Genomic DNA, 26758 nt, shown 5'->3' with positions numbered 1-26758 from the left:
CAAGCGTGTGTCCTATTTACAGAAGCTTTTGTTCAATTCATTTGTTTTGATTCAAAACCTGTCTTCACTGGATTTGAATCCTGTTGGATGATTGAGTGGATTAAAACTGGATGGATCCGGGCTAGAAACAGGTTTTGCGTGATATCTGGTTGACATTGAGACGGGCCATACCAACTCCAGCCCATCCATCTCAGAGTGGCGGTGTTGACTTCCCCTGACACCTGAGAAAGGTGGGGTCCAGAGTTAGTGATGTCAGACGTCCCATCGTCTCTTCAGGACATTGAACTGTATATGAGATTGGAGAAGGTTGGTCTCTGAACTGTCTTGAATTTAGATGTGATTAACTCACTCTCCTTGCCTCATTCTGTCTCTACCTTGCATTTGTCTTTACTTTGCATGGTTTAGATACAGAATCCAGAGTCTTCTAAAGCTGTTTATCTTTCCATGGCTGTGTGTAAGTTTCCACTGTGTGTGTGTGTGTGTGAGTGAGTGAAAACCCGATTTTGCATGGACATTGCCATATAGAGCTTCCACCCCAGCTTCTTATTCTACTACTACTCAAGAGATGTGTGTTACGTTTTATTAGTCGTATGTACAGGATACACATGGTATACATCGTCCATTGAGATGCTTACGTGTGTGTTCTGACCATCTCTGCTTGTCAGAAGCCCTTGAACTGAAGCTGGTGTAGAAACCTCCAAAGCGCTGTGGGTGTTTTGTACTTATCCCTCCTCCTCCTCTCCTCCCCCCATTCTCAGATGAGAAGGAAGTGAGGAGGAGCTTTCATCTGAAAGGGAAACAGCCCCTACATCTGGAAGCTCTTTCGCCCCTCCACCTCCCTCAATCCTTCTCCTTTTCCCCCTCCACCCCTCCCCCCTTCCTTCATCTCTCCCCCCCATCTTTCACTCCAGATCCTTTTGCCCCGTGTCTGGAAGGAGTTAAGTGTGTATGTGTACGTGTGTGTGCCCGTGCCACTGCGTACGTGTGTGTGTTGTGAAACTAGCTGTTGAAAGGGTACCCCAGAAAGATTTTCTTTGGAGAGCCCTGCACCCCATCCCCCTGGAGAGAGAACACTCTGACTGAAGAGCTTGAAGTCAGCGACCACTCACACACACACACACACACACACACACACACACACACACACACACACACACTGCTCCCCCTGTAAGGCCTTATTGCTTTCAGATGGCCAGCCCTGCTCTGGGTCTTAATACATTTGTTCTCCTCACAGTTTATGTAGCTGATCACAGCTCTGGAGGGGAAAGGCTGGGTTCATTAGGGAAATGGCTGGAGAACATGGCAACGAGTATGTGCTTGTGTGAGGGTGAACGTGAGTAAGAGAGACATTGTGTTATTTTTCTCCTATTCTCTCCCTCTCTCCTTCTCCCTCCCCTCCTTTTTCTCTCGCTTTCTTTCTCTCTCTCTCTCTCTCCCCTCCCTCTACACTCTCACCCTCAGCAGTGGCAGTAGTCTTGTGTATTGGTGGGCAGTGCCAAGTGTCCAGTATCAGTTGAAACACAACACACAGCTCTATTAGGAAGATGAGAGGATAGTGACTCAGAACCAGACCAAGCAGCCTGCTGCCATTTGTTTTCATCAAGGTCATTATCGATTCGGGACAGCCCTAAGTGATTCTCTCTGCCCAGTGTGCAAGTCATCTCTGGCATGCAATGGGCTGACTGACCATGCAGGATGGATATATACACACAGTGATAATACTGTGCTGTCAGTCCTGCGCCGTCGGGTATATACTTTCCCACAGTATGTGTGAGCAGCCGGAGGAGAGGGAGAGAGAGGGGGATGGAGTCGAAAGGGTGGGAATATGTTTTCAGGGGGGTTGTGTGCAGAGTTATCTATCCAAAACGGAGATGTATGGTTAACCCACTTCTCCAAGCAAAGAACAAACATCCCAAAAAATGTACATGATCAAATGCTAATCTTAGAATCAACTATTAAAGACTACCAGAACCCACTGGATCCTCCAGTTACATTGAATGAACTACAGGACAATATACAAACCCTCCAACCCAAAAAGGCCTGTGGTGTTGATGGTATCCTCAATGAAATGATAAAATATACAGACCACATATTCCAATTGGCTATACTTAAACTCTTTAACATCATCCTTCACTCTGGCATCTTCCCAAATATTTGGAACCAAGGACTGATCACCCCAATCCACAAAAGTGGAGACAAATTTGACCCCAATAACTAACTACCGTGGGATATGCGTCAACAGCAACCTTAAAAATCCTCTGCATTATCATTAACAGCAGACTAGTTCATTTCCTCACTGAAAACAATGTACTGAGCAAATGTCAAATTGGCTTTTTACCAAATTACCGTACGACAGACAACGTATTCACCCTGCACACCCTAATTGACAAACAAACAAACAAACCAAAACAAAGGCAAAGTCTTTTCATGCTTTTGACTCAATTTGGCATGAGGGTCTGCTATACAAATTGATGGAAAGTGGTGTTGGGGGGGGAAATACAACATTATAAAATACATGTACACAAACAACAAGTGTGTGGTTAAAATTGGCAAAAAACAAATTTCTTTCCACAGGGCCATGGGGTGAGACAAGGATGCAGCTTAAGCCCCACCCTCTTCAACATATATATCAACGGATTGGCGAGGGCACTAAAACAGTCTGCAGCACCCGGCCTCACCCTACTAGAATCTGAAGTCAAATGTCTACTGTTTGCTGATGATCGGGTGCTTCTGTCACCAAGCAAGGGCCTACAGCAGCACCTAGATCTTCTGCACATATGCTGTCAGACCTGGGCCCTGACAGTAAATCTCAGTAAGACAACAAATAATGGTGTTCCAAAAACACCGTTGCCCTAGAACACACAAACTATACATACCTCGGCCTAAACGTCAGCGGCCACAGGTAACTTCCACAAAGCTGTAAACGAGCTGAGAGACGAGGCAAGAAGGGCCTTCTATGCCATTCAAAGGAACATAACATTTGACATACCAATTAGGATCTGGCTAAGAATACTTGGATCAGTTATAGAACCTACTGCCCTTTTATGGTTGTGAGGTCTGGGGTCCGCTCACCAACCAAGAATTCACAAAATGGGACAAACACCAAATTTAGAGACTGCATGCAGAATTCTGCAAAAATATCCTCAGTGTACAACGTAAAACACCAAATAATGCATGCAGAGCAGAATTAGGCCGATACCTGCTAATTATCAAAATCCAGAAAAGAGCCGTTCAATTCTACAACCACCTAAATGGAAGCAATTCCCAAACCTTCCATAACAAAGCCATCACCTACAGAGAGATGAACCTGGAGAAGAGCAAGCTGGTCCTGGGGCTCTGATCACAAACAGACCCCACAGAGACCCAGGACCGCAACACAATTGGACCCAAACAAATCATGACAAAACAAAAATATTATTACTTGAGACATTGGAAAGAATTAACAAAAAAACAGCAAACTAGAATACTATTTGGCCCTAAACAGAGAGTACACAGTGGCAGAATACTTGACCACTGTGACTGACCCAAACTTAAGGAAAGCTTTGACTATGTACAGACTCAGTGAGCGTAGCCTTGCTATTGATAAAGGCCACCGTAGGCAGACCTGGCTCTCAAGAGAAGACAGGCTATGTGCACACTGCCCACAAAATGAGGTGGAAACTGAGCTGCACTTCCTAACCTCCTGCCAAATGTATGCCCAAATTAGAGATGCATATTTCCCTCAGATTACACAGATCCACAAATAATTCAAAAACAAACCCAATTTTGAATAAACTCACATATCTATTGGGTGAAATACCACAGTGTGCCATCAACCAGTGAGTCACTTGATTTGGCAATGTTAGCATATGTTTCCGGGGGGGGGGGAGCTATCCCCCCTTAATAATCAGCCAATCAAGTCAACTTTCATATATGTTATACACACGTCGAGTCCAATGATCCCCTGTCACGTTCCCACACTTGTCGCTTTCCCTCTTCTCCTCTCGCTCAAGTGATTGCTGCATCCCCCCCCCCCCCCCGCGTTTCCAGCAAAACGGATCATACAGTTCCATAAACCAATCCTGACGTGTGTATGTGTCACTCTCTAATGTGTAGCTCTCAATTGGGGATGATGTGTTTTGTTGGGAATGTGTCACCGCAAAGTGACTTGAAGGCGTCACTTAGCGCATCTGGCCAACGGCGGCGGAGGGGCGACTAGCAGGGGGGAATCATCAGGGAAGGGAAAATTCCTGGGCCCGAGTCCTTAGCATGTGCGGAATATTTGACAAGTGAGAACCCGAGGCGTGCAGAAATGCAAGCTGGCCCTCCGAAACTGTTCCGTCCGCCTCATAGCCAATAAAGGAACAAGCGGAATTCGGCTCTCCCTCAATATTACTGCGAGGAGCTTGGTTAGAAAGTGTGTTGACCTCCTTTCAAAAGGCTGATGTAGATGTGTGTACCAATGTGTATGTACAAGTTGTAATCAATTGGCTCGTAATGCTTTCAGCCCTTGACGCACACACAGACCCTTTCACACACACACACACACATAGGCTTGCGTACACAGACAGACAGACAGACTACCTGTATCCCCAATGCTGTGTAGGAATAGATAGAGATCTGCAGTATGTGCCTGGGGCATGAGGGTCTGTCTTGAGCTCTACCAGTCTGATAAAGGCTACAGCCAGATGGTAACAGAGAGACAGACGGGGTTAACATCAGCTGTCTGTCTGTCTGTCTGGACAGAGGACAAACCACTGGAGGGTGTTACTGTGTAATCTTAGAAAGAGTTTTAACCAACATTGAGTAGGTTCAGGCTTTAGCTACTCATTTTTAAATCCTTAAATTCACCCCAACGTGTGTGTGTGTGTGTGTGTGTGTGTGTGTGTGTGTGTGTGTGTGTGTGTGTGTGTGTGTGTGTGTGTGTGTGTCTGTGTCTGTGTCTGTGTCTGTGTCTGTGTCTGTGTCTGTGTCTGTGTCTGTGTCCAGGTCGTGATCGCGTGCAGCAGTTGGCAGAGAACACGTTGTATTTCCGTCGGAGACTGACAGAGATGGGCTTTATCATCTACGGAAACAACGACTCGCCCGTAGTTCCCATGATGCTCTACATGCCGGCCAAGATCGGGTGAGTCAGCCCTGGCATCCATAGTTTAATCTATGAATATGAGAGGTTGCCTTTCCCCAGGCCCATTCCTCAACTTTACAGTAAACCAAGTGGCTTGAATGCAGTTTCGTTTTTCAAATTAGGCTCAAAACTTTAAATGCATATTTGGTTGCGCACCTACTCGCAAACTACTCCTCTAAAGTTGTTGTTCGATGCCCTCTCTCGCTTTCTCTCTCGCTCTCTCTTTATGCTTCTCTCTCGCTCTCTCTCTTTATGCTTCTCTGTCTCTCGCTCTCTCTTTCTCTCAGGGCGTTTGGTCGAGAGATGCTGAAGAGGAACATCGGGGTGGTGGTGGTGGGCTTTCCAGCCACACCCATCATCGAGTCCAGAGCACGATTCTGTATCTCTGCCGCTCACACCAAAGACATGCTCGACACGGTAACTATCCCCCCCATGCTTGGCACAAAATGGCTACCTTTTTCACACCAAAGACATAAAGAGCGTACACTCATGGTCCTGTGTCCTTCCGTTCTTTCTTCCATTCTATAGCTTCCTCTTCCTAGTGCAGCGTTTCCCAAACTCGGGTACAGGACCCCATGTGGGGTCACCAGATTGAAAAATGGGGTGGGTAGAGAAAATAAAACTTACCTTGGTAGGTTACCCCCCATCCCCCTTAGTGGTGGGTGTATGTAAGTGTGACCTCCCCTTCCCTCATTGCTGGCATTAGATCAAACAGCCTCTCTTAATCTCTCTCTCCCCCAGGACTCCTCATTTAACGCTGCTGAAAAGCACACTCACTCTGCCTCCACCTCTTTTTTTTATCCTCTTTTAACTTCTCTTTCACAATGGCCTGTACCCCCTCTCTCCTCCCTCTCCTCCCCCTAGAACCCAAACCACCCTTTGATGTGACGTTATCTGTTTTCACATTGAGTCTAGGGCTGGGCGGTATACCGTATTTTATGATATACCGGTATTGATGCAGGGACCGGTTTAGGTTTTTACTTAACCTTCTATACTGGTATTTGAATGTTTGGTTTGTTAAATGTGATATGCCATTTGTAATGTCAATTTGTATAGTTTACTTCGCTACTTGAGTAATCTCTCTCCGCTCTTTCTCTCCGTGCCACTTTCCACACAAAACTAGCCACGCCCTCTGTCACTCAAGGAGCGCATAAAATGTTCCTCAACCATGAGACACTTGCGTTCAGTCTGCATAGTCAATGTAGCACATGCAACAATGTTGATGACAGCAATGCTGTTTTCCCTTTGCTTCTTAATATAAACCCACTAGCGTTCTTTAATGACACTATTCGTTTGTGTTTCTCACATCAGCAAACAGCTAGTTTGTCTTTTCTTAGCAAGTTGCGCTAAATCTTGTGAGACGCTAATTGTTAGCTGCTAATAGCTAGCTAGCTAATAAATGTACTGCTTAAGAGCAAACGTAGCTAGCTAATACAGCCTAATACAGTGATGGTGTAGACTTAAATCAGCATGTTGTTTGTGCAACAGGACTTTCACTTTTAGTTGAATAGTTTTCTATGAACGTATCTTTACTTTTACTCAAGTATGACAATTGGGTACTTTTTTCACCACTGCAATTGAGTGTAGGAAATGCAGAAATGCTAAAGGTGCTCAAATTTGTTTTGGTTGAATTGAACACTATAAAACAATCATAATGGAGAAAGACTAATGGAAATCACTAAGAATGTATGTGTTACCACCCTAGGATCACTTACTACTCATAAAGGGGCGGCAGGTAGCCTAGTGTTTGGAGCGTTGGACTAGTAATCGGAAGATTGCAAGATCGGTAAAAATCTGTCGTTCTGCCCCTGAACAAGGCAGTTAACCCACTAGTCCAATGCTCTAACCACTTTAAATAAAGGTAAAATAAAAAATATATGTAGACCTTGTTATTATTCAAAAACTAAAAATACCATCCAATTTTTTTTTTTTTATACCGTGATATAATATTTTGGCCATATCGCCATATCGTGATGGAGTGAGGGCTTCCACTTGCCCATAATGCTCTCTGATACGCTCTTGCCATCCACTGCAGCTCCAATGTATCTGTCTTTCTCTCTACTTTCTTCTATCTCACGCACTCCTTCTCTCCCATACATTTTCCATCACTCCTTTTTCACGTAAAGCAGTGCTTTCCTTGTCTGTCTTTCTCTCACACTCTCTCTCTCTGTTCCCCTCTTGCTCTGGCCCTTTCTCTCTCTCATATATCTACAGTTGAAGTCGGAGGTTTACATACACAGCCAAATACATTTAAACTCAGTTTTTCACAATTCCTGAAATTTTTCCAAGTAAAAAATCCCTGTCTTAGGTCAGGTAGGATCACCACTTTATTTTAAGAATGTGAAATGTCAGAATAATAGTAGAGAATGATTTATTTCAGCTTTTATTTCTTTCATCACATTCCCAGTGGGTCAGAAGTTTACATACAGTCAATTAGTATTTGGTAGCATTGCCTTTAAACTGTTTAACTTGGGTCAAACATTTTGGGTAGCCTTCCACAAGCTTCCCACAATAAGTTGGGTGAATTTTGGCCCATTCCTCCTGACAGAGCTGGTGTAACTGAGTCAGATTTGTAGGCCTCCTTGCTCGCACACACTTTTTCAGTTCTGCCCACAAATGTTCTATAGGATTGAGGTCAGGGCTTTGTGATGGCCACTCCAATACCTTGACTTTGTTGTCCTTAAGCCATTTTGCCACAACTTTGGAAGTATGCTTGGGGTCATTGTCCATTTGGAAGACCCATTTGCGACCAAGCTTTAACTTCCTGACTGATGTCTTGAGATGTTGCTTCAATATATCCACATAATTTCCCTTCCTCATGATGCCATCTATTTTGTGAAGTGCACCAGTCCCTCCTGCAGCAAAGCACCCCCACAACATGATGCTGCACCCCCGTGCTTCACGGGTTGGGATGGTGTTCTTCGGCTTGCAAGCCTCCCCCTTTTTCCGCCAAACATTACGATGGTCATTATGGCCAAACAGTTCTATTTTTGTTTCATCAGGCCAGAGGACATTTCTCCAAAAAGTACGATCTTTGTCCACATGTGCAGTTGCAAACCGTAGTCATGCTTTTTTATGGTGGTTTTGGAGCAGTGGCTTCTGCCTTGCTGAGCGGCCTTTCAGGTTATGTCGATATAGGACTCGTTTTACTGTGGATATAGATACTTTCATACCCGTTTCCTCCAGCATCTTCACAAGGTCCTTTGCTGTTCTTCTGGGATTGATCTGCACTTTTCGCACCAAAGTACGTTCATCACTAGGAGACAGAACACGTCTCCTTCCTGAGCGGTATCACGGCTGCATGATCCCATGGTGTTTATACTTGGGTACTATTGTTTGTACAGATGAACGTGATACCTTCAGGCGTTTGGAAATTGCTCCCAAGGATGGACCAGATTTGTGGAGGTCTTTTTTCTGAGGTCTTGGCTGATTTCTTTAGATTTTCCCATGATGTCAAGCAAAGAGGCACTGAGTTTGAAGTTAGGCCTTGAAATACATCCACAGGTACACCTCCACTTGACTCAAATGATGTCAATTAGCCTATCAGAAGCTTCTAAAGCCATTACATCATTTTCTGGAAGCTGTTTAAAGGCTCAGTCAACTTAGTGTATGTAAACTTCTGACCCACTGGAATTGTGATACAGTGAATTATAAGTGAAATAATCTGTCTGTAAACAATTGTTGGAAAAATTACTTGTCATTCACAAGGTAGATGTCTTAACCGACTTGCCAAAACTATAGTTTGTTCACAAGAAATTTGTGGAGTGGTTGAAAAACAAGTTAATGACTCCAACCTAAGTGTATGTAAACTTCCGACTTCAACTGCTGTCTGCTATCCATTCTTTGGTGTCACATTGATTGGTGTATCACCTCTCTTCTCTTACATCACTGTGCCTCTTTAGTGCCTGGCCAATAGTGAGATTCTGCCATTGTGGGTCTTGACGTGATAGTCATGTTGTAGATGAGTGAGTTGTGTGAGAGATCACCATGCTAGCTCTGCTCTCTCAAGTCCCAGTCTTCCCCCATCATAGATCCTACTGTACCATGTGTTAGTGATCTGGGAGGACTCGCATCACTCTCAACTGACTAACATCAACTGGTAGCTTCAGACAGCTGTAGTCAGCCTGTGTTAGACATAGACGTGAGTTTTGGCGTAAGTGTGTCTTCCATCGGTATACATGTAAAGCAAGACGGTATGTGTTTGTTTTGTCAGGCTCTGAGTGTAATCAGTAATGTGTGTGTGTGTCTCTGCAGGCATGACGTGTGTGTGATCATTAACCCGAACACACAACACACTAGAGTGATCATTGACGTGTGATAATGTAACATTTATGTTGTGTGTGTCTCTATGGTTAGGCCCTGAGTGTGATCAGTGAGGTAGGAGACCTACTGCAGGTCAAGTACTCCAGACACAAGAGACTGCCCTCTCTGGACTGAGTCGTCGACCATAGCATCTACGACCAGATACAAGACTGAACTGGACCAGAGTGGACTAGACCGGATCTGACCAGATTGGACTGGCAGTCTTCCACACCCAGAACCAAAATGTGCTCGCCTTGATGTCACAGAACCACTTTATTCATCTAACACAAGGTTTTAACTTTCACACGCCTGCCTTATTTTACCAGGAAACTCACCGCATCATGGCGAAGAAGGAGAAAAAAAACACAGAAAACATTTATTTTTTCAAACGATTATTTCTTACCTCTGTTTTGTCTTAAATAATGAAATGTTGGGTCTGCTTCTTAATTTATTGTGGCATTTTGTTTCTGGAGGATTAGTAGACTGAGGACTGCTTATGTGTGCTTGTAGCTGCTTTATGTCATGCCTATGTCATGTCATCTCTGATGTGTGTTTGGGAGAAACGGTGTGATTTGGAAAGACCAACCTAACTGTAGCTTACGAAGCTTTCGGGATACTCATCCCGAACCGAAGTATTTAACATTTTTGGAGGAGAGATGAAGAACAAGAAGAATCAACACAAACAAACAAACTCAATGGTGATTTCTAAAGGTCATAAAACACACAGTGAGTGTCTGTTAGAAGTTTCCCTTAGGTACAGATCTAGGACCAGCTAACCCTCCACAAAACCTATCCTTAACCATTGGGGATGAAATGTATAACTGGCCTTAGCACAGTGTCAATGGGCAACATTATCCTACTCTACTCAGTGATGGTATTGCTATGAAGTACAGTTTAGCAGTGCTTTGAGATGCATGTCTGGTGTAACCGACTCCTGGAGCTAAACCTTGCTGTTCTAACTTGCAGCCAGGAACCGTGTCTTACTTGAATCTCTAACTATGTTCTCTTTCCAAAGTATTTATGATTTTTATTTACAGATGACTATATCTCGTAACAGTGAGAGACGTTGTACCAAGGCCTTTACTTTCAGATGAGCTATGAGCACATCACTCCTCCTCGCTCGTATCCACTAGCCCTTGGTTCCAGGCTGTTTCAGCTGTAGCTCCTAACCACAGATCGAGGATCAGATTATTCTACCCCGATCCTAACGTTATCATTAGAGGGGTGAACAACTATATGACCCAGTATCGGTGGTTTGGGGAAAACTCCAGTAGGAAAAAGTCGTATCCAGGGAAACGGGGGGGGCAGACTTAGTCAAGACAGACTTAGTCTTAACCAAACGTGTGTGTGACAGAGAGAGTTGTTTAATGTACAGATTTATTTATTCATGTTTCCATGTTTTTTCTCAATTTGGAAAAAATGTAACATTTTATCACTGGCAGCTCTGAAGCCATGTCCTGCATGCACATACTTCTACACCTCTGACTGATCACAGTGCAATCACTACTGATGAGTATTTTATCGTTTGGCACACCTTAGCGATGCATGTACAGTATGACGTAGTCACTGACGCTGCTAGTACACCAAGTAACAAGGTGCTCAACCTGAACTCATTCCAAAATTACTGATTTTAATGTATGAAATTGATATATCACTTTGAAGACAAGGACATGTTCTGTTTGTGAAGAAGAAAAAAAAGAGAAAAAAAAGGAATCTTTCTTTGAGAGTTTATTAATATAAGTGACCTGCAAAGAGCTGGAGGAGAGACATTAAGATCGTTTAAAATATAGAGAACTAAATAGATTTTCATTAATTTTTCTTACTGTACAAAGAACTGTCTCACAATGACGAATGATTTGACTCATACAGCTAGCTATTTTTTTCCCCTCAAAGTTTGAAGTAAATCTGCACTGGATGTGTGTGAAAATGTCTTTTGTATATTTCTATTTTTCTTGTTTGCACAAAGAGAAATACAACATGATACTGATGAGGTTTCAAAGTCTTAATGTCAAACTTCTTAAGATGTCAACACTGTCCTTCTGCCTCATGTGTGGATGACCTGTCTCTCGGGTGAGATACAGGGTGTGAGTGGCCATTCAACTGCTTTAAAACTACATGTATGTGTTCTAACATAACTTGGATGTGCTACAAATAGTGCATAATAATAGCTGTACCTTTTTTTTTGGAATCAAAGAAAAATGCAGTGTTTGCTACATATCAGTGGATGACCTATTTGTAACTGTTTCACTCATGTTACGGACATCAAGATGTCATTAAAATAATGTAATAACGCTTTGTGTTTTATTACAAATGAATCGTTAGACTTATTACACATCAGGGCCTGTATTACGAAAGCGTCTCAGGGTGGAAGTGCTGGTCTCGGATCAGACCCCACCTCTTATTCATTCTGATTTCAAATGCAAAACTGATCCTAGATCAGCACTCTGAGTCGGTTTGTGAATGAGGCCAGATGACTAATTGCTTCACACGTTCCATTTAATTTTGCTTTAGCTACAGTACCTTCTGAAAGTATTCATAACCCTTGACTTATACCACATTTTCTTGTGTTACAGCCTGAATTCAAAATGGATTAAATAAAATAAAAAATCTCTCACCCAGCTACAACCAATACACCATAATGACAAAGTGAAAACATGTTTTAGAAATTTGTACAAATTTATTGAAAATGAAAAACAGATCTAATTTACATAAGTATTCACACCCCTGAGCCAATACTTTTTAAAAGCACTTTTGGCAGTGATTACAGCTGTGAGTCTTTCTGGGTTAGTTTCTAACAGCTGAGGCTCCCGAGTGGCGCAGCGGTCTAAGGCACTGCATCTCAGTGCTAGAGGTGTCATTACAGACCCTGGTTCGATTTCAGGCTGTATCACAACTGGTCGTGATTGGGAGTCCTATAGAGCGGCGCACGATTGGCCCATCGTCGTCCGGGTTAGGGTTTGGCCGAAGTAGGCCGTCATTGTAAATAAGAATTTGTTCTTAATTGACTTTCCTAGTTAAATAAAGGTTAAATAAATTAAAAGAGATTTCCACACCTGGATTGTGCAACATTTTCCCATTATTATTTTCAAAATTCTTCAAGCACTGTCAATTGGTTGTTGATCATTGCTAGACAACCATTTTCAGGTCTTGACATAGATTTTGAAGTAGATTTCAAAACTGTGAATCGGCCTCTCAGGAACATTCACTGTCTTCTTGGTAAGCAACTCCAGTGTAGATTTGGTCTTGTGTTTAAGGTTATTGTCCTGTTGAAAGGTGAATTCATCTCCCAGTGTCTGGGGGAAAGCAGACTGAAGCAGGTTTTCCTCTAGGATTTTGCCTGTGCTTAGATCCATTACGTTTCTTTTTATCCTGAAAAACTCCCCAGTCCTTAACAATTACAAGCATACCCATAACATGATGCAGCCACCAGTATGCTTGAAAATATGGAGAGTGGTGCTCAGTAATGTGTTGTATTGGATTTGCCCGAAACACAACACTTTGTATTCAGGACATAAAGTTAATTTCTTTGCTACTTTTTTAGCAGTATTACTTTAGTGCCTTGTTGCAAACAGGATGCATGTTTTGGAATATTTTTATTCTGTACTGGCTTCCTTTTTGCTCTGTCAATTAGGTTAGTATTGTGGAGTAACTACGATGTTGTTGATCCATCCTCAGTTTTCTCCTGTAACTGTTTTAAAGTCACCTTTGGCCTCATGGTGAAATCACTGAGCGGTTTCCTTCCTCTCCGGCAACTGAGCTAGGAAGGACGCCTGTTTCTTTGCAGTAACTGGGTTTATTGATGCACCATCAAAAGTGTAGTTAATAACTTCATGCTCAAAGGGATATTAAATGTCTGCTTTTTATCCATTTACCAATAGGTGCCCTTCTTTGTGAGGTATTGGAAAGCATCCCTGTAAAATCCCTGCTCGACTGAGGGACCTTCCAGATAATTGTATGTGTGGGGTACAGAGATGAGGTAGTCATGTTAAACACTATTATGGCACACAGAGTGAGTCCATGCGACTTATTATGTCGCTTGTTAAGTACATTTTTACTCGCCATAACTTGCCATAACAAAGAGTTTGAATACTTAAGACATTTCAGCTTTTTTATTAATTAGTAAAAAATAAATAAAACATCATTCCACTTTGACATTATTGGATATTGTGTGTAGGTCAGGTTTGTGGATACTTTCTGAACGCACTGTATGGAATTGAACAGAGTGGTGCTGAAGAAAAATAAGCTAAGATCAAACCTGTAAAGGTGTTGAGAGCTGTTAACAGGATCACTTTGAATACTGTCTCTGTTTCCAGCACATCTTATACCTTGAGCTGAACAATAGCTCCTTCATCACCTGCTCTCTTAAAACACATCACTTTTTCCTTTCTTAGCAAGACAGCCTGACGGAAGTCAGAGATAACACACAGAATCTCTCTCACTAACTCACTCGCGTGCTCATGCTCGCTCTCTGTCACACACAGTATAACCCTGAAGAAGTGGGAGATTTCCAGATAATGTTATCCTTCTCATGTGTCATAATTCAGAGCTGGTTCATCGGTTATCAAAGGGAGAGTTCGGTCTGAGGGCTAACATAAAATGAGGTGTGGTTTTAATTCAACATGTTTATCACAGAATAAACTCATACTGTCGGTCGCTGTAAATAGTGCCATGGCGTTGTCTTGCGTCTTTCGCTATCTCTGATTCCCTCTGTGGAGAGAAGTTCATAATTTCTCGCTCTTTAGTTTACAAGGTCACACCCGTCATCAGCTTCACTTCATATGTATCTTCAGTCTGGGAGAAAACTCAACACTCTAGTCCCTGGCTTCTGCAACCTTTGGAGTCAAAACGGGAAATTCTGGCACATGGACAAGATGATAGCGAGATTAATGGGAACTCTGTGGGAAAAGTCATTTAATTAAGCTCATCCCCGAACAAAGAAAATGAATTACTCCATATCAATTTGCATTATTAAACCACACGCCCCTCTAGTCCAACGGGGAGTGTCTAACCTTCAGACTTATTCAAAAGGGAGCATTCTCTGTTTAGCCACCGTCTTCGGCCTTATCCTTCCTCTCCTTCATAATGTTATCCTTTCATTTTGCTCATATTTAAATCACCCCCATCACAAAACTTCATTCATTTCGGTCTCTCATTCATTCCCTGATTTCGCTCTTTTATTGTGCGCTCTTTCGTAAGACCCTCCCTCAGAACGTCACCAGTAAAGGGGAGATGCGGATCGAGCCCTCAGCCAATGAGGCCACTGTACTACGAGTGGTCTCTGCGAAGGTGACTGGGACTGAACAGATGGTGACAGAGAGAGAGAGAGAGAAGCAGCGACGACTGTAGATGACAAACGGCTTTTCTCAAGCAGTCAAAGAAGAGGTTCCTTACAACAGGCACAGCAGAGCGCATGCGAGCATATTTGAGTTAGCAGCAGTTAAGGTTAGAGAAAGTTACTTATTAAAACTCGGGATAAACTCAAGTCCATGTATTTCAAAGGAGTATACTATAAGGTTGCAATAGCAGGACCGAAGAAGCGTGTACGGAAAGCGAGCAAGTAAGGAGACGAAGCGTCTTTGGACAGTGTAAAGTCAATGAAGGATAGGTAGGCAACATAGCTACCAGCCGATAGCCTGATCTAGTTCTGAACGGTTTTGATACAAGACTAAGACTGGATATTGGCGGGAGAAGAGCCAACGGGAATTAATGATCACACTGCAACATATTTTAAGTAACCTTTGAGCGTCAACGTTGGAAGTAACCTAATGGCGCATTTGGGGAGCAAAGAGCACCGACGAGACGCATCAAATTGGTTCCAAATTCAGCTCCAGCTCTGAAAGCTGAGTTCACTTTCAAACAACATTGGATTAAGAATCGTATATCGCAAAGTCTTACATATTGATTTCGGATTTATATTGATTATATTTAGGCTATGGGCCAGACTCGAGGGTTCTGAAAACGTGTCCAGCACGCCGAGCGGCTTCTAAATATCTGCTGTTGCTTTCCACACCGACCACAGCATCGCAACACCAGCAAACACCGACGAAACCAACAGCTGTTGTCCCAACTTGGAAAAGACATGCAGAAAATGCACAGGAAGGTTAACCTACTGTGGGTAGTCTTCTTGACGATGACTCCGGTGTCAATCAAGAGCTTCCCCACCAACAGTCAAAAAAGTGCAGTCCCCAAGGACAGGAGCACTGCGTCCACGGAGGTAAAAGCCTACTAACTTTTATTTTCTACTCACAGTTAGGGGGTTAGGCCATTTGCTAATTTTCATTAAATGTCATATGATTGGGAAATATGTTTCACTCTGCTGAAACTTGACAGAGCGCATTTATGAATTGATGCGCAATGTTACCTTAACACCTGGCTGAACGTAGCACGTTGTATGTTGTCTGAAATTACAACATTATTGTTTAGGAATTGGCATCATTCATCATGAAGTTAATCTATTTGGTTAAACTCTTTATTCTGAAAGCTCAATGAGCCAGAGACAGTGAGCAACAATGGCCATGGTCCAAAGGGACTTCATTGCGCAATCATTTTGCTGAAATGAAAGCAGTGGTAGTCGGGAGCTGGGGAGGGCAATAGGCACCAGATCATGTGAAACGTTTGATTGTCTACACGTGTTAAGGGGAGACAATCTATGAAAAAAAAACATAAAATAATGTACAACAGAGACAATGTTCTTAGGCTGTCCTTAGGCTGAGAGGAGCAGAGAGCCCTCTTTGGCTGGTGAGGAAATTGTCATTTTCCAGTTGGGATGACACTCATACCCGATAACACCTCAAATACCCCCCTCAGGTATCATTGGAGCATCTGGCAGTTCAGTGTGTATGTATGCTATACTGCAAAGACTTTCTACAGCTTATAGTGATGGGCTGTATTTAAATCTTAATAAAGATGACGGCATTGCCCTTTCACATGGCTATAATACAGTAATGACCCAGTTACTAGTCATCATTTTCCAGGGTTCAGGTCAGAGGTAAAGGGTCAGAGATCAGAAGTCACAAAGGGTTATTAAGCAAGTGTAGCCTCAGGCTTAGACCCTTTCTGATCAAATATTATTAATGGAGAACTCTCCCTCTATCAGTCTGTCTGTCGACTCCATCACACGAAGACAACACATCTGCCCGTGATCTTACCCTGTTCTTACAAGGTACCACCTTCATACTTACTGGGTAGGTAAAATGAAGTGGTGTCTGTTTCCACATGTGAGCTACAATTACATTGGACGACTCCATCCCATAAAGACAACAGCAAATCTGTCTGTGATCTTAACCTGTCGTTACATGGTACCACCAACTTCAGATTTACAGATTAGGTACTGTATGATGTAAGAGGGCTGTAAAATGAAGTGGTGTCTATTTCCACATAGATACAATGTAGTTATTTGTGAAGTACCACCACATTGGATGACTCCATTCCATGAAGACAAAAGAAAATCTGTCTGATCTTACCATGTAGGTACCACCTTCACACTTACAGGATAGATACTAGGTAAGAGGGCTGTAAATTGACACTGTTGCTAATTCCATGTTAATACAATATATTTTCATGTTTACTCCAGTACAATATAACAAAGTGATTTTTCACAATATAGACAAGCACGCAATTCAGAGTGAAGTGAATTTAATGAAAATCAACCAAAGTAGAAACACATTTGTTTTCACAATCATATCAAATAGCTAGCTTAACAACAAAAGGAATTGCATACATTTCGATGTGAATATGTGAAAATAATTTTAACATTAGCTACATACAAGTTGTATCTACAGTACACGACATGAATATAAAGCATACAAATATGATTGAATAGAATCACTGCATACAGAATTTATTATACAAGAGACACAATTCACAAATCATACAGCACAACGGCAGTCATGTCTTGAGTGCAAAACTAATAATGACTCAATAGAGAACGCTAAAGTCCAGAAGTTGTGGGCGGAACTAGAAAGTTGGCCTTCAGAAGTATTACAATGTAAACGTACTTTATTCCGCCTGTCTGTGTATTTCAAGACAGGGTATCTCACTACACCCCAATATGCCATATCTCGAAAAAACGTATACTAAAAAAGTGGAAATAAAACAATCCAATAATACAATGGAAAAATCAAATGATTTATTATTGAAATATTGAGTGGGCTACGGAGAGAAACTAAATGTTGCAGTTTCAGGCCATGTGGCGGAAAGTGATGTGGGTGCTGGATATGGGGGTGTGTGCTAGTCGGTCTGGGTAGGTGTGATGTAGTCGTTGTTTGTCTGATGTTGTCATTTGCACCACTCGGCAGCCCCACTCAGGCACCCGAGTAGCGCAGTGGTCTAAGGCACTGCAAGAGGTGACACTACGGTCCCTGGTTCGAATCCAGGCTGAATCACATCCGGCCGTGATTGAGAGTCCCATAGGGCGGCGCACAGTTGGCCCAGCATCGTCCGGGTTAGGCCGTCATTATGAATAAGAAGTTAAATAAAGGTTCAATAAAATATGTGTATGTTTTGTATTGTTTATAAAATAAATCTTACCCCACCCAAAAAAGAATGACTGCATACATTCTAACCACAAGCTAACATAGAAGATTGCTAGCCCAAGCAAATTGACTTGCAGAAATAGCTAGAAGTGCCACAAAATAACTGTAAACAGAGTATACACAAACTAAGCATCTATGCAATGTTCTTACAAGCATATTGCCTCGTAAGAAAACAATATCTTAACACTCAAAAGAGATGCATGGATTCTGTACAACATGTAGCTAAATTACTACCAAAGCGGGAGCTAGCATGCTAACACACAATGTAATATCAATGGTGATCTGTTTGCTTGTATGCTAGGCTAATTAAGCCAACTTTAGAATGTAGAATAAACATACAAAAAATGTCATTCTAACATAAAACACTGCTTGCGAAAGCAAGTCTTTAACTACATTTTCACAATATTACCCACAGACATATCTTTCCAAAGTGCAGTAAGGATTCAATTATTTATATTTACACTAGATGACTAACAGGGGGCAGTGTTTTGAAGCCACCACGCCTCCATCTTGGCACCCCCCCCACCGTTCAAAAACATATTTTGGAAGCTATAGCAATGCATTTATGAATGGCTATATTTGTTTTTGCCGTGTTTATTCTATTACGTAAACCTTATTACATACTTTCAAATTATATTAGTTGAGCTAAACATAAAAAAAGACAAGAAAAATGATATTAAAACATTTTCCTTAAAGTATAATTTTTTAAAGTTCTAATGTTATTTTCCTCACTACAACAGAAAAAATAATTGTCCTTGAAACATTTAATTGAAATTCTGTAGGACTGCTTCATCCTGGGAGTGCCAATAGGCGACCGGTGGCTTCAAAGCCTTACATTGGCCAATACATAGTATCCGAAATTCAGGGTTAATATACATCATTTGAAGGAACAGAGGAGCTTGCATGTGAAGTGTCACTTCAGCAATCTGTGGCCAGGGACGGCTGGCCACATTAAGACTTCTGTTTTTTTCCATCAAAATAAAAGCATGCGGTAAAACCCCGTGTATGATATCAATTCAGTATTTTTGGGCAGTTTTGCATAGTGCACGTTATAGGATGCAACATTATAACTACATTGGGAAAAACTACACTATATGTTTTTGACACGAGGGACTTTTATTTTTAAATGTTCTCAAATTCGTGACCTGGAAGTGACTCGTTAGTGTTGCTAGTAGCTACTTTTCAATCTCACCCACGATGTTCAAACTTGCCACCGTCTATTTGCCTGGCTACCCAGACTCCTTGCTCCGTTGTAACCTAACGTAGCAGGCATAAAAGAAATGCCTGAAACTAGATTCCCTACATGCTAGTCTTGATGAGAAGAGAAAAAAAAACTGTAGGGGGAGGTTCTCTTCTATACCATTCAACCAAGCCAGTAAATGTAGAGGAGGAGTTGAGATGGAGTGTCTCCTTCTTAGTGTCCGGAAGTGGAAGTCGTGTCACAGGCTATTTTTCAATTTCCCCTGAAAACCGGAATGTCTGGTTGTTGGGGACTCAGCAGGGGCTAGCTCCGTCCAAATGCTACACCACACCCACAGACGTTAGTTTCTTCTCTGCAATGAGTACCTCCCGACCCCTTCACCGAATGTAAACACATTCGGAGCCGTCTGATTGGACCAGAAACCGATGTGTTGGGCCAGAGCCAGAACACAAGTGGGTAATGCGGCGATTTGAAAATGTCTTATTAGCTTTGATACTCTGATTGGTTCGAGGCGATCCTATCGCTGAAGACTTTGTTTTGTACAACGCTCATCATCACAAACAAGTTCCATGAGAGGAAGAAGAAGAGGGAGGCCCAACTTGGCAGAAAATCTGTCTCCCTCCAGCAGGTAGTGTTTTTTCGTTGTTTCACCCACCAAGCAAGGAGTTTTTGTATGGACTCCAATGAGAGAGTGTCGAGTTTGGTCAACAAAAAAATGTATACCTTATTTGCTACACAAGGTTTATTTGATCTAATAGAAGTCCCGTAATGCTTAAGTTGTTACGAGTGTACTGGTATAAGAAGGACACGTGACATCCCAGCAACTTTGCGGGAAAAAAACACTTCATATCGGAGTTGCCTCGGGATAGCTAAGGATTCCAAAAGGGTTCTTCAGCTGTCCCCATACGGGAAGCCTTTTTGATTACAGGTAAATCCTTTTGGGTTCCATGTATAACCCTCTGTAGAAAGTGTTCTAAATGGAAGCCAAAAGTGTTCTACCTGGAAGCTTCTTCTTCAAAAAGGGTTCTTCAAGGGGTTGTCGTATGGGGACAGGCGAAGAACCATTTTAGTTAGTTAGTTCTAGATAGAAAAAAAATTGCTAAGAGTTTATGTATATCCATGATATGAGGCTATTAGCATAGCATCTCTCTCCATTGAATAAAGGTGGTTGACATCAACAACACTCGAATATTCAAAAAAGGATTACAACAATGTATCCACCAATCCAAAGAAAGGATAGCAGGGCGCTAGACTTCCCGCTGTTCCGTTTTGTGGACAACGACTCCCATTGTTAGGGCAGAGAGACATGTATCTTGTCAGTATATCCATCATCTTTGATGATGGCAGTCTCAGACTAAAGTATGTAGCGAACAAAGAGTTGTGCGAGTCGTCTGGCTAACAATCCATAGCCATCCGTGTCTTTCTAGCCTTTAAATTGCCATCATCTGTGAGTATAAGTATTATTGGTCATGATTTAAGCACGTACATGTTGTTATTTAGTCAGAAATGTGACTTCTACCAGAGATAAATGATCGCTATCTATGTTTGGATTAGCCGGAGGATTAGCCGGTGGGAAGAAGTAGGATGGAGAGAGGACCTTGGAAAGACATGTGTTTCTTAAAGTCTAGGTATCAGATAATGGACCCGATCAGATATTTATGTAGTTGGTGCTGTATATTAACTAATATACACGGGTTCTAACGTGAACAATTATTTGTTAATATACAATTGTAAAATGTATGCACATAAAAACCACGAAGACTGGCGGAAACGCATGAACGCAAGATCTCAATTTCGATGACTCACACGGTGAGCCTACTGTAGCCTGCTGTACATGGTAAGCTGTTGCGCACCAGGTTGTACTTTATGTTTTAGCATGGAAAACAGCTGTGAGGATATTCCACCGATAGTCACAATATAATGACACAATTATAATATCTAATATCTCATGTGAAAAAACGTATTTGAGTGAACATTATCAGCCAGCAGCAGATAAAACAGAAAGTGAATTCTCTCCTCCTGGTTTTAGCTTGCGGCTATCACTGTCAGACTGGCTAGCTTTAGGATATTTACTACCCCATACCAGTGACAAACATATCTAGCTCACTTATTTTGCCTGCTAGAAAGACACAGACACAAATTCATTCAGAAACAGAGGAAGAGGATGGCTAGCTATAGCAAGCTAACGTTAGCTGATGCCTCTTTAACAAGAAGCAACTGTGACAACATTGATTACTTTTCCCATTTAACAAAATCCACAATCCACCCCTCCATAGAAAGCCTGTCTCCAGGACTTCTAAATGACCCCAGATCTGCGATCAGATCCATGACCAAAGTGTCACATTTCAATTTAGCCTGCAGGCAGGCTCTATAGAAAACTCCCCCAATGCTAGACACCATCCAACGAGACAGCCAGCGGCTCCCAAAACACAACTTATGCGGGAAGCTCTAAAAATAAACGTTCCAATTGAACAAAATCCACAATCCACCCCTCTAAAGAAAATCTGTCTCCTTTCTCTGAAATGCCACCAGATCCACGATCTAATACATGGCCAAAGCTTTGCATTTCGGTTTAGCTCGCCATCCACACGCATAGACATACACACAGTTGGGGCCCCAGCCACAGGCTCTATACAGAAACATTGACCTCCATTGTGACAAAACTACTCTTTCCCATAGGATTGTACCATCTATAGTATGACAGTACCAGCAGTTAGCTAGCAACAGTTGGCAGTTGGCAGTTGATATGTTAATTTGGCTACTTTAGCGTTAATCAGTGTTATTTAGATGGAAGATGTGAGCTAAATACGGTAGCTCTATAGCTAGCTAAGGTTAGCATAGAGGTAGTTCTGATAATGCTGTGTCTCTGCTGGTTGTTTGTGATACTTTATAGGCCACATTGTTGGTAAGGACAGCATCCATTTTGAAAAGCAACATTTTGCTGAAGCCCTCCTATTGTTGATAGCCACGGAAGTTCTCAAGGATGAAATTTGCGAGTAGATGCCCAATTCGCCGACCTCATTCTCACAATTGTATCCCACTTTACACAGTGTTGCATTTGCATGATAATAGAGGTATACTCACATTTCCATAGCAAGTGTTGCTACCCCCTGCTACCACACAAAGCTTGGCCATCTTGATGAATAAAAATACAATTGCTAGCTAGCTAGCTGTTTTTTTGGGGTTATTATTCAATAAACTAACTTTTGTGTACTTGTCTCAATTTGATAAAAAAACACTGACAAACTGGATCACTTTGTTATATTGTACTGGAGTAAACTTGACAGTATCTGGTATTTACATGGTATTAGCAACAGCTTCATTTTACAGTCCTCTTACCTCTTATCTACCCCGTAAGTGTGGAGGTGGTACCATGAACAGGGTAGGATCACGGACAGATTTGCTGTTGTCTTCATTGAATGGAGTCATCCAACATGCTGGTACTACATTGTATTTAGCTGGAAACAGACACCACTTAATTTTACAACCCTGTTACTACTACATACAGATTACTGCCAAAATAGAGGAAACACTTGAATTAATGAGGGATACAAAGTGTATTGAATGCAGGTGCTTTCACACAGGTGTGGTTTAGGAATTAATTAAGCAATTAACATTCCATCGTGCTTAGGGTCATATATAAAAATGCCCAGTTACCCATTATTTTGGCTACCATGGCAAGATGATGAGATCTCATTGACTTTGAAAGAGGTGTCTCAAATGAGCATGGAGGTTTAAAGGGTGTGTCTGTAAACTAACTAAACTAAAAACTAAAATTGTAAAAACAATTTACTAAACTAAAAATATAGTGAAACTATTGTACTCAAAGTAATAAAAATAAAAAAAAAGTACAAATGATGTTCAGCTTTTGTATTTTTTTTCAACTTTTGAGAAAAAATCAAAGGTGGTTTTCAAAAAAAATTGTATTGGGTTTTTGAACTTCTGATTCTTGCAGGTAAATGCTACCAATAGATGGCAGTGTTTCACCAGAGAAGAAAAGCGAAGAAGACGTATTTTTTATTTAACTAACTTACCTTTATTTAACTAGGCAAGTCAGTTAAGAACAAATTCTTATTTACAATCACAGCCTACCCCGGCCAAACCCTAACCCGGACGACGCTGGGCCAATTATTTGGTATAAAACAAGACCAATTGAACAGAACATCAAATTATGGCTTAATAAGACACACATCATATAGCACTTAGTTATTCAACATCAAAATGTTCCGAATATATTGAAATGATGGTGGTTTGATTGATGATGTTGACATCATGCGTGAGTTGTACGCTAGGCCCGATCTCCAGCCCTATGAGACTCCCAATCACGGCCGGTTGTGATACAGCCTGGGATCGAACCAGGGTCTGTAGTGACACCTCTAGCACTGAGAAGCAGTGCCTTAGACTGCTGCGCCACTCAGGAGATGATTACTGTTCCTCTCCCAAAAATCTGTCCCCACGGGATTAGCAGACCTTTTTGCATGGAGATCTTTGAATTTACATGAGGGTTATGTGATTAAATAGAGTAAAGTTTAGGTTGTTACAAATGTACTGATATAAGTGGACGCACGTGTCATTCTGCAACTTTGAAAAAAACAACTTAGTTGTGCCTGTTGTTCACACGCTTAGTTGTCCTCTCATTGGCTAGAATGGTCCCACCTGATCTCGTCTTCTCCCGCCTGCCTTCCGTCTTTGAGGACATGTATTTTCATTGTTCGAGCGGTTACATGAACATCTTGTCAATATCTGTATAATAGATCATGTTTGCTATCACTAGCTAATGACAGGGAAAAAATCTGTGGCAGAGATAGTAGAGAAAGCGAGACACCGCCTAATTTTTTTATGATCGGAGAGGGGACACTGTGATCTGCTTATTGCCCCCACCCCGTGTAGGGGGCTGCCCTATAGCGAAACATCTCGTGGGCTATTTTGTTCTGGTCGCGGCGAGGGCAATAAGCAGACCAGAGTGCCCTGCCTCGAGCGGAAAAATGTGTATCGCTCTGGGGCAATAAGCAGACAGTGGTTGCGTTCCCCTGCTCAGACAATGCATGCATCAACCAATGGTTGCGTGCCACGTCGTCAACTGTGTCATCAACTGACAGATTTCTATAACACAAAGTGTGGTTAGCTGATTTGTAATATACCTATCCAAGCGTTGTGAGATCTGACAGGCATCAGCAATGTCTAAGCTCTGGAACGAGGCCTAAAATGTATTTATAATGTAAACATAACCAAACCTATGACCATCACCTTATTATTGCCTTCTAGTGGCATGAGGTGACCCCCCCCCCCCCCCCCCCCCCCCCCCAAAAAAAAACGAACTATAGGCTTACAACACATACAGTTGAAGTCGGAAGTTTACATACACTTAGGTTGGAGTCATTAAAACTAGTTTTTCAACCACTCCACAAATTTTTTGTTAACAAACTATAGTTTTGGCAAGTCGGTTAGGACATCTACTTTGTGCATGACACAAGTAAGTTTTCCAACAATTGTTTACAGACAGATTATTTCACTTAAAATTCACTGTATCACAATTCCAGTGGGTCCGAAGTTTACATACACTTAGTTGACTGATCCTTTCAACAGCTTGGAAAATTCCAGAAAATCTAAAATTCTGATAGGCTAATTGACATAATTTGAGTCAATTGGAGGTGTACCTGTGGATGTATTGCAAGGCCTACCTTCAAACTCAGTGCGTCTTTGCTTGACATCATGGGAAAATCAAAAGAAATCCGCCAAGACCTCAGAAAATGTCTGGTTCATCCATGGGAGCAATTTCCAAACGCCTGAAGGTACCACTTTCATCTATACAAACAATAGTACGCAAGTATAAACACCATGGGACCACGCAGCCATCATATCGCTCAGGAAGGAGAGGCGTTCTGTCTCCTAGAGATGAATGTACTTTGTGCAAAAAGTGCAAATCAATCCCAGAACAACAGTAAAGGACCTTGTGAAGATGCTGGAGGAAACGGGTACAAAAGTATCTATATCCACAGTAAAACAAGTCCTAAATCGACATGACCTGAAAGGCCACTCAGCAAGGAAGAAGCCACTGCTCCAAAACCGCCATAAAAAAGCCAGACTACGGTTTGCAATTGCACATGGGGACAAAGATCGTACTTTTTGGAGAATTGGCCTCTGGTCTGATGAAACAAAAATAAAACTGTTTGGCCATAATGACCATCATTATGTTTGGAGGAAAAAGGGGGAGGCTTGCAAGCCGAAGAACACCATCCCAACCTTGAAGCACGGGGGTGGCAGCATCATGTTGTGGGGGTGCTTTGCTGCAGGAGGGACTGGTGCACTTCACAAAATAGATGGCATCATGTGGCAGGAAAATTATGTGGATATATTGAAGCGACATCTCAAGACATCAGTCAGGAAGTTAAAGCTTGGTCGCAAATGAGTCTTCCAAATAAACAATAACCACAAGCATACTTCCAAAGTTGTGGCAAAATGGCTTAGGGACAACAAAGTCAAGGTATTGGAGTTGCCATCACAAAGCCCTGACCTCAATCCTATAGAAAATCTGTGGGCAGAACTGAAAAAGCGTGTATGATCAAGGAGGCCTACAAACCTGACTCAGTTACACCAGCTCTGTCAGGAGGAATGGGCCAAAATTCACCCAACTCACCCAAAATTCACCCAAATGTTTGATCCAAGTTAAAGAATTTAAAGGCAATGCTACCAAATACTAATTGAGTGTATGTAAACTCCTCAGCCACTAGGATACAAATATATAAATGTGATGAAAGAAATAAAATATGAAAAAAATCATTCTCTCTACTATTATTCTGACATTTCACATTCTTAAAATAAAATGGTGATCCTAACTGACCTAAGAGAGGGAATTTTTACTAGGATTAAATGTCAAAATATGTGAAATACTGACTTAAATGTATTTGGCTAAGGTGTATGTAAACTTCAACTTCAACTGTAAATGGCTCCTTGCACACATGCATAGGGTACTTACTATCCTTTCTGTCCCTAACATTAAAACTAAATAATATAAAAATGAAATAGAAATGTTTTTATCAAACTGAAACTAAATAAAAATGTGTTAATCAAATCTGAGAACTAACTGAAAATAAACTTAATTTCAAATCAAATCTAAAAATGAATAGAAATAAAAACTAATATAAAATCAAAAACTATAATATCCTTGGTGTGTGTGTGTGTGTGTGTTTGTGTGTGTAAACTCAGCAAAAAAAGAAACATCCCTTTTTCAGGACCCTGTCTTTCAAAGATAATTCATAAAAATCCAAATAACTTCACAGATCTTCATTGTAAAGGTTTTAAACATTGTTTTCCATGCTTGTTCAATGAACCATAAACAATTAATGAACCTGTGGAACGGTCGTTAAGACACTAACATCTTACAGACAGTAGGCAATTAAGGTCACAGTTATGAAAACTTAGGACACTAAAGAGGCCTTTCTACTGACTCTGAAAAACACCAAAACAAAGATGCCCAGGGTCCCTGCTCATCTGCGTGAATGTGCCTTAGCCATTTCGCAAGGAGGCATGAGGACTGCAGATGTGGCCAGTAAATTGCAATGTCCTTATTGTGAGACGCCTAAGACTGCGCTACAGGGAGACAGGATGGACAGCTGA

General features: G+C 41.7%; 2 protein-coding genes across 2 annotated transcripts in view; both read left to right on the top strand.

Annotated features, from left to right (window-relative positions):
- sptlc2a (serine palmitoyltransferase, long chain base subunit 2a) overlaps positions 1 to 11697 on the top strand; it is a 47688-nt gene extending 35991 nt beyond the window's left edge. Inside the window, exons 10-12 of the mRNA XM_023993905.1 lie at positions 4969 to 5104; positions 5392 to 5521; positions 9461 to 11697. Coding sequence (XP_023849673.1) covers positions 4969 to 5104; positions 5392 to 5521; positions 9461 to 9541 — 347 coding nt within the window. The 3' untranslated portion in view covers positions 9542 to 11697. The remainder of the gene's footprint in view (positions 1 to 4968; positions 5105 to 5391; positions 5522 to 9460) is intronic.
- Positions 11698 to 14719: 3022 nt separating this feature from the next.
- The window catches only part of ism2a (isthmin 2a), a 63526-nt gene continuing 51487 nt past the window's right edge, over positions 14720 to 26758 (top strand). The window contains exon 1 of the mRNA XM_023994955.2: positions 14720 to 15620. Coding sequence (XP_023850723.1) covers positions 15486 to 15620 — 135 coding nt within the window. The 5' untranslated portion in view covers positions 14720 to 15485. The remainder of the gene's footprint in view (positions 15621 to 26758) is intronic.

The sequence above is a fragment of the Salvelinus sp. IW2-2015 genome, linkage group LG9 (assembly GCF_002910315.2).
Source record: "Salvelinus sp. IW2-2015 linkage group LG9, ASM291031v2, whole genome shotgun sequence".
Classification (NCBI taxonomy): Eukaryota; Metazoa; Chordata; class Actinopteri; order Salmoniformes; family Salmonidae; genus Salvelinus; species Salvelinus sp. IW2-2015.
The sequence above is the reverse complement of the archived record's forward strand: the minus strand, read 5'-3'. Positions and strand labels throughout refer to the sequence as shown.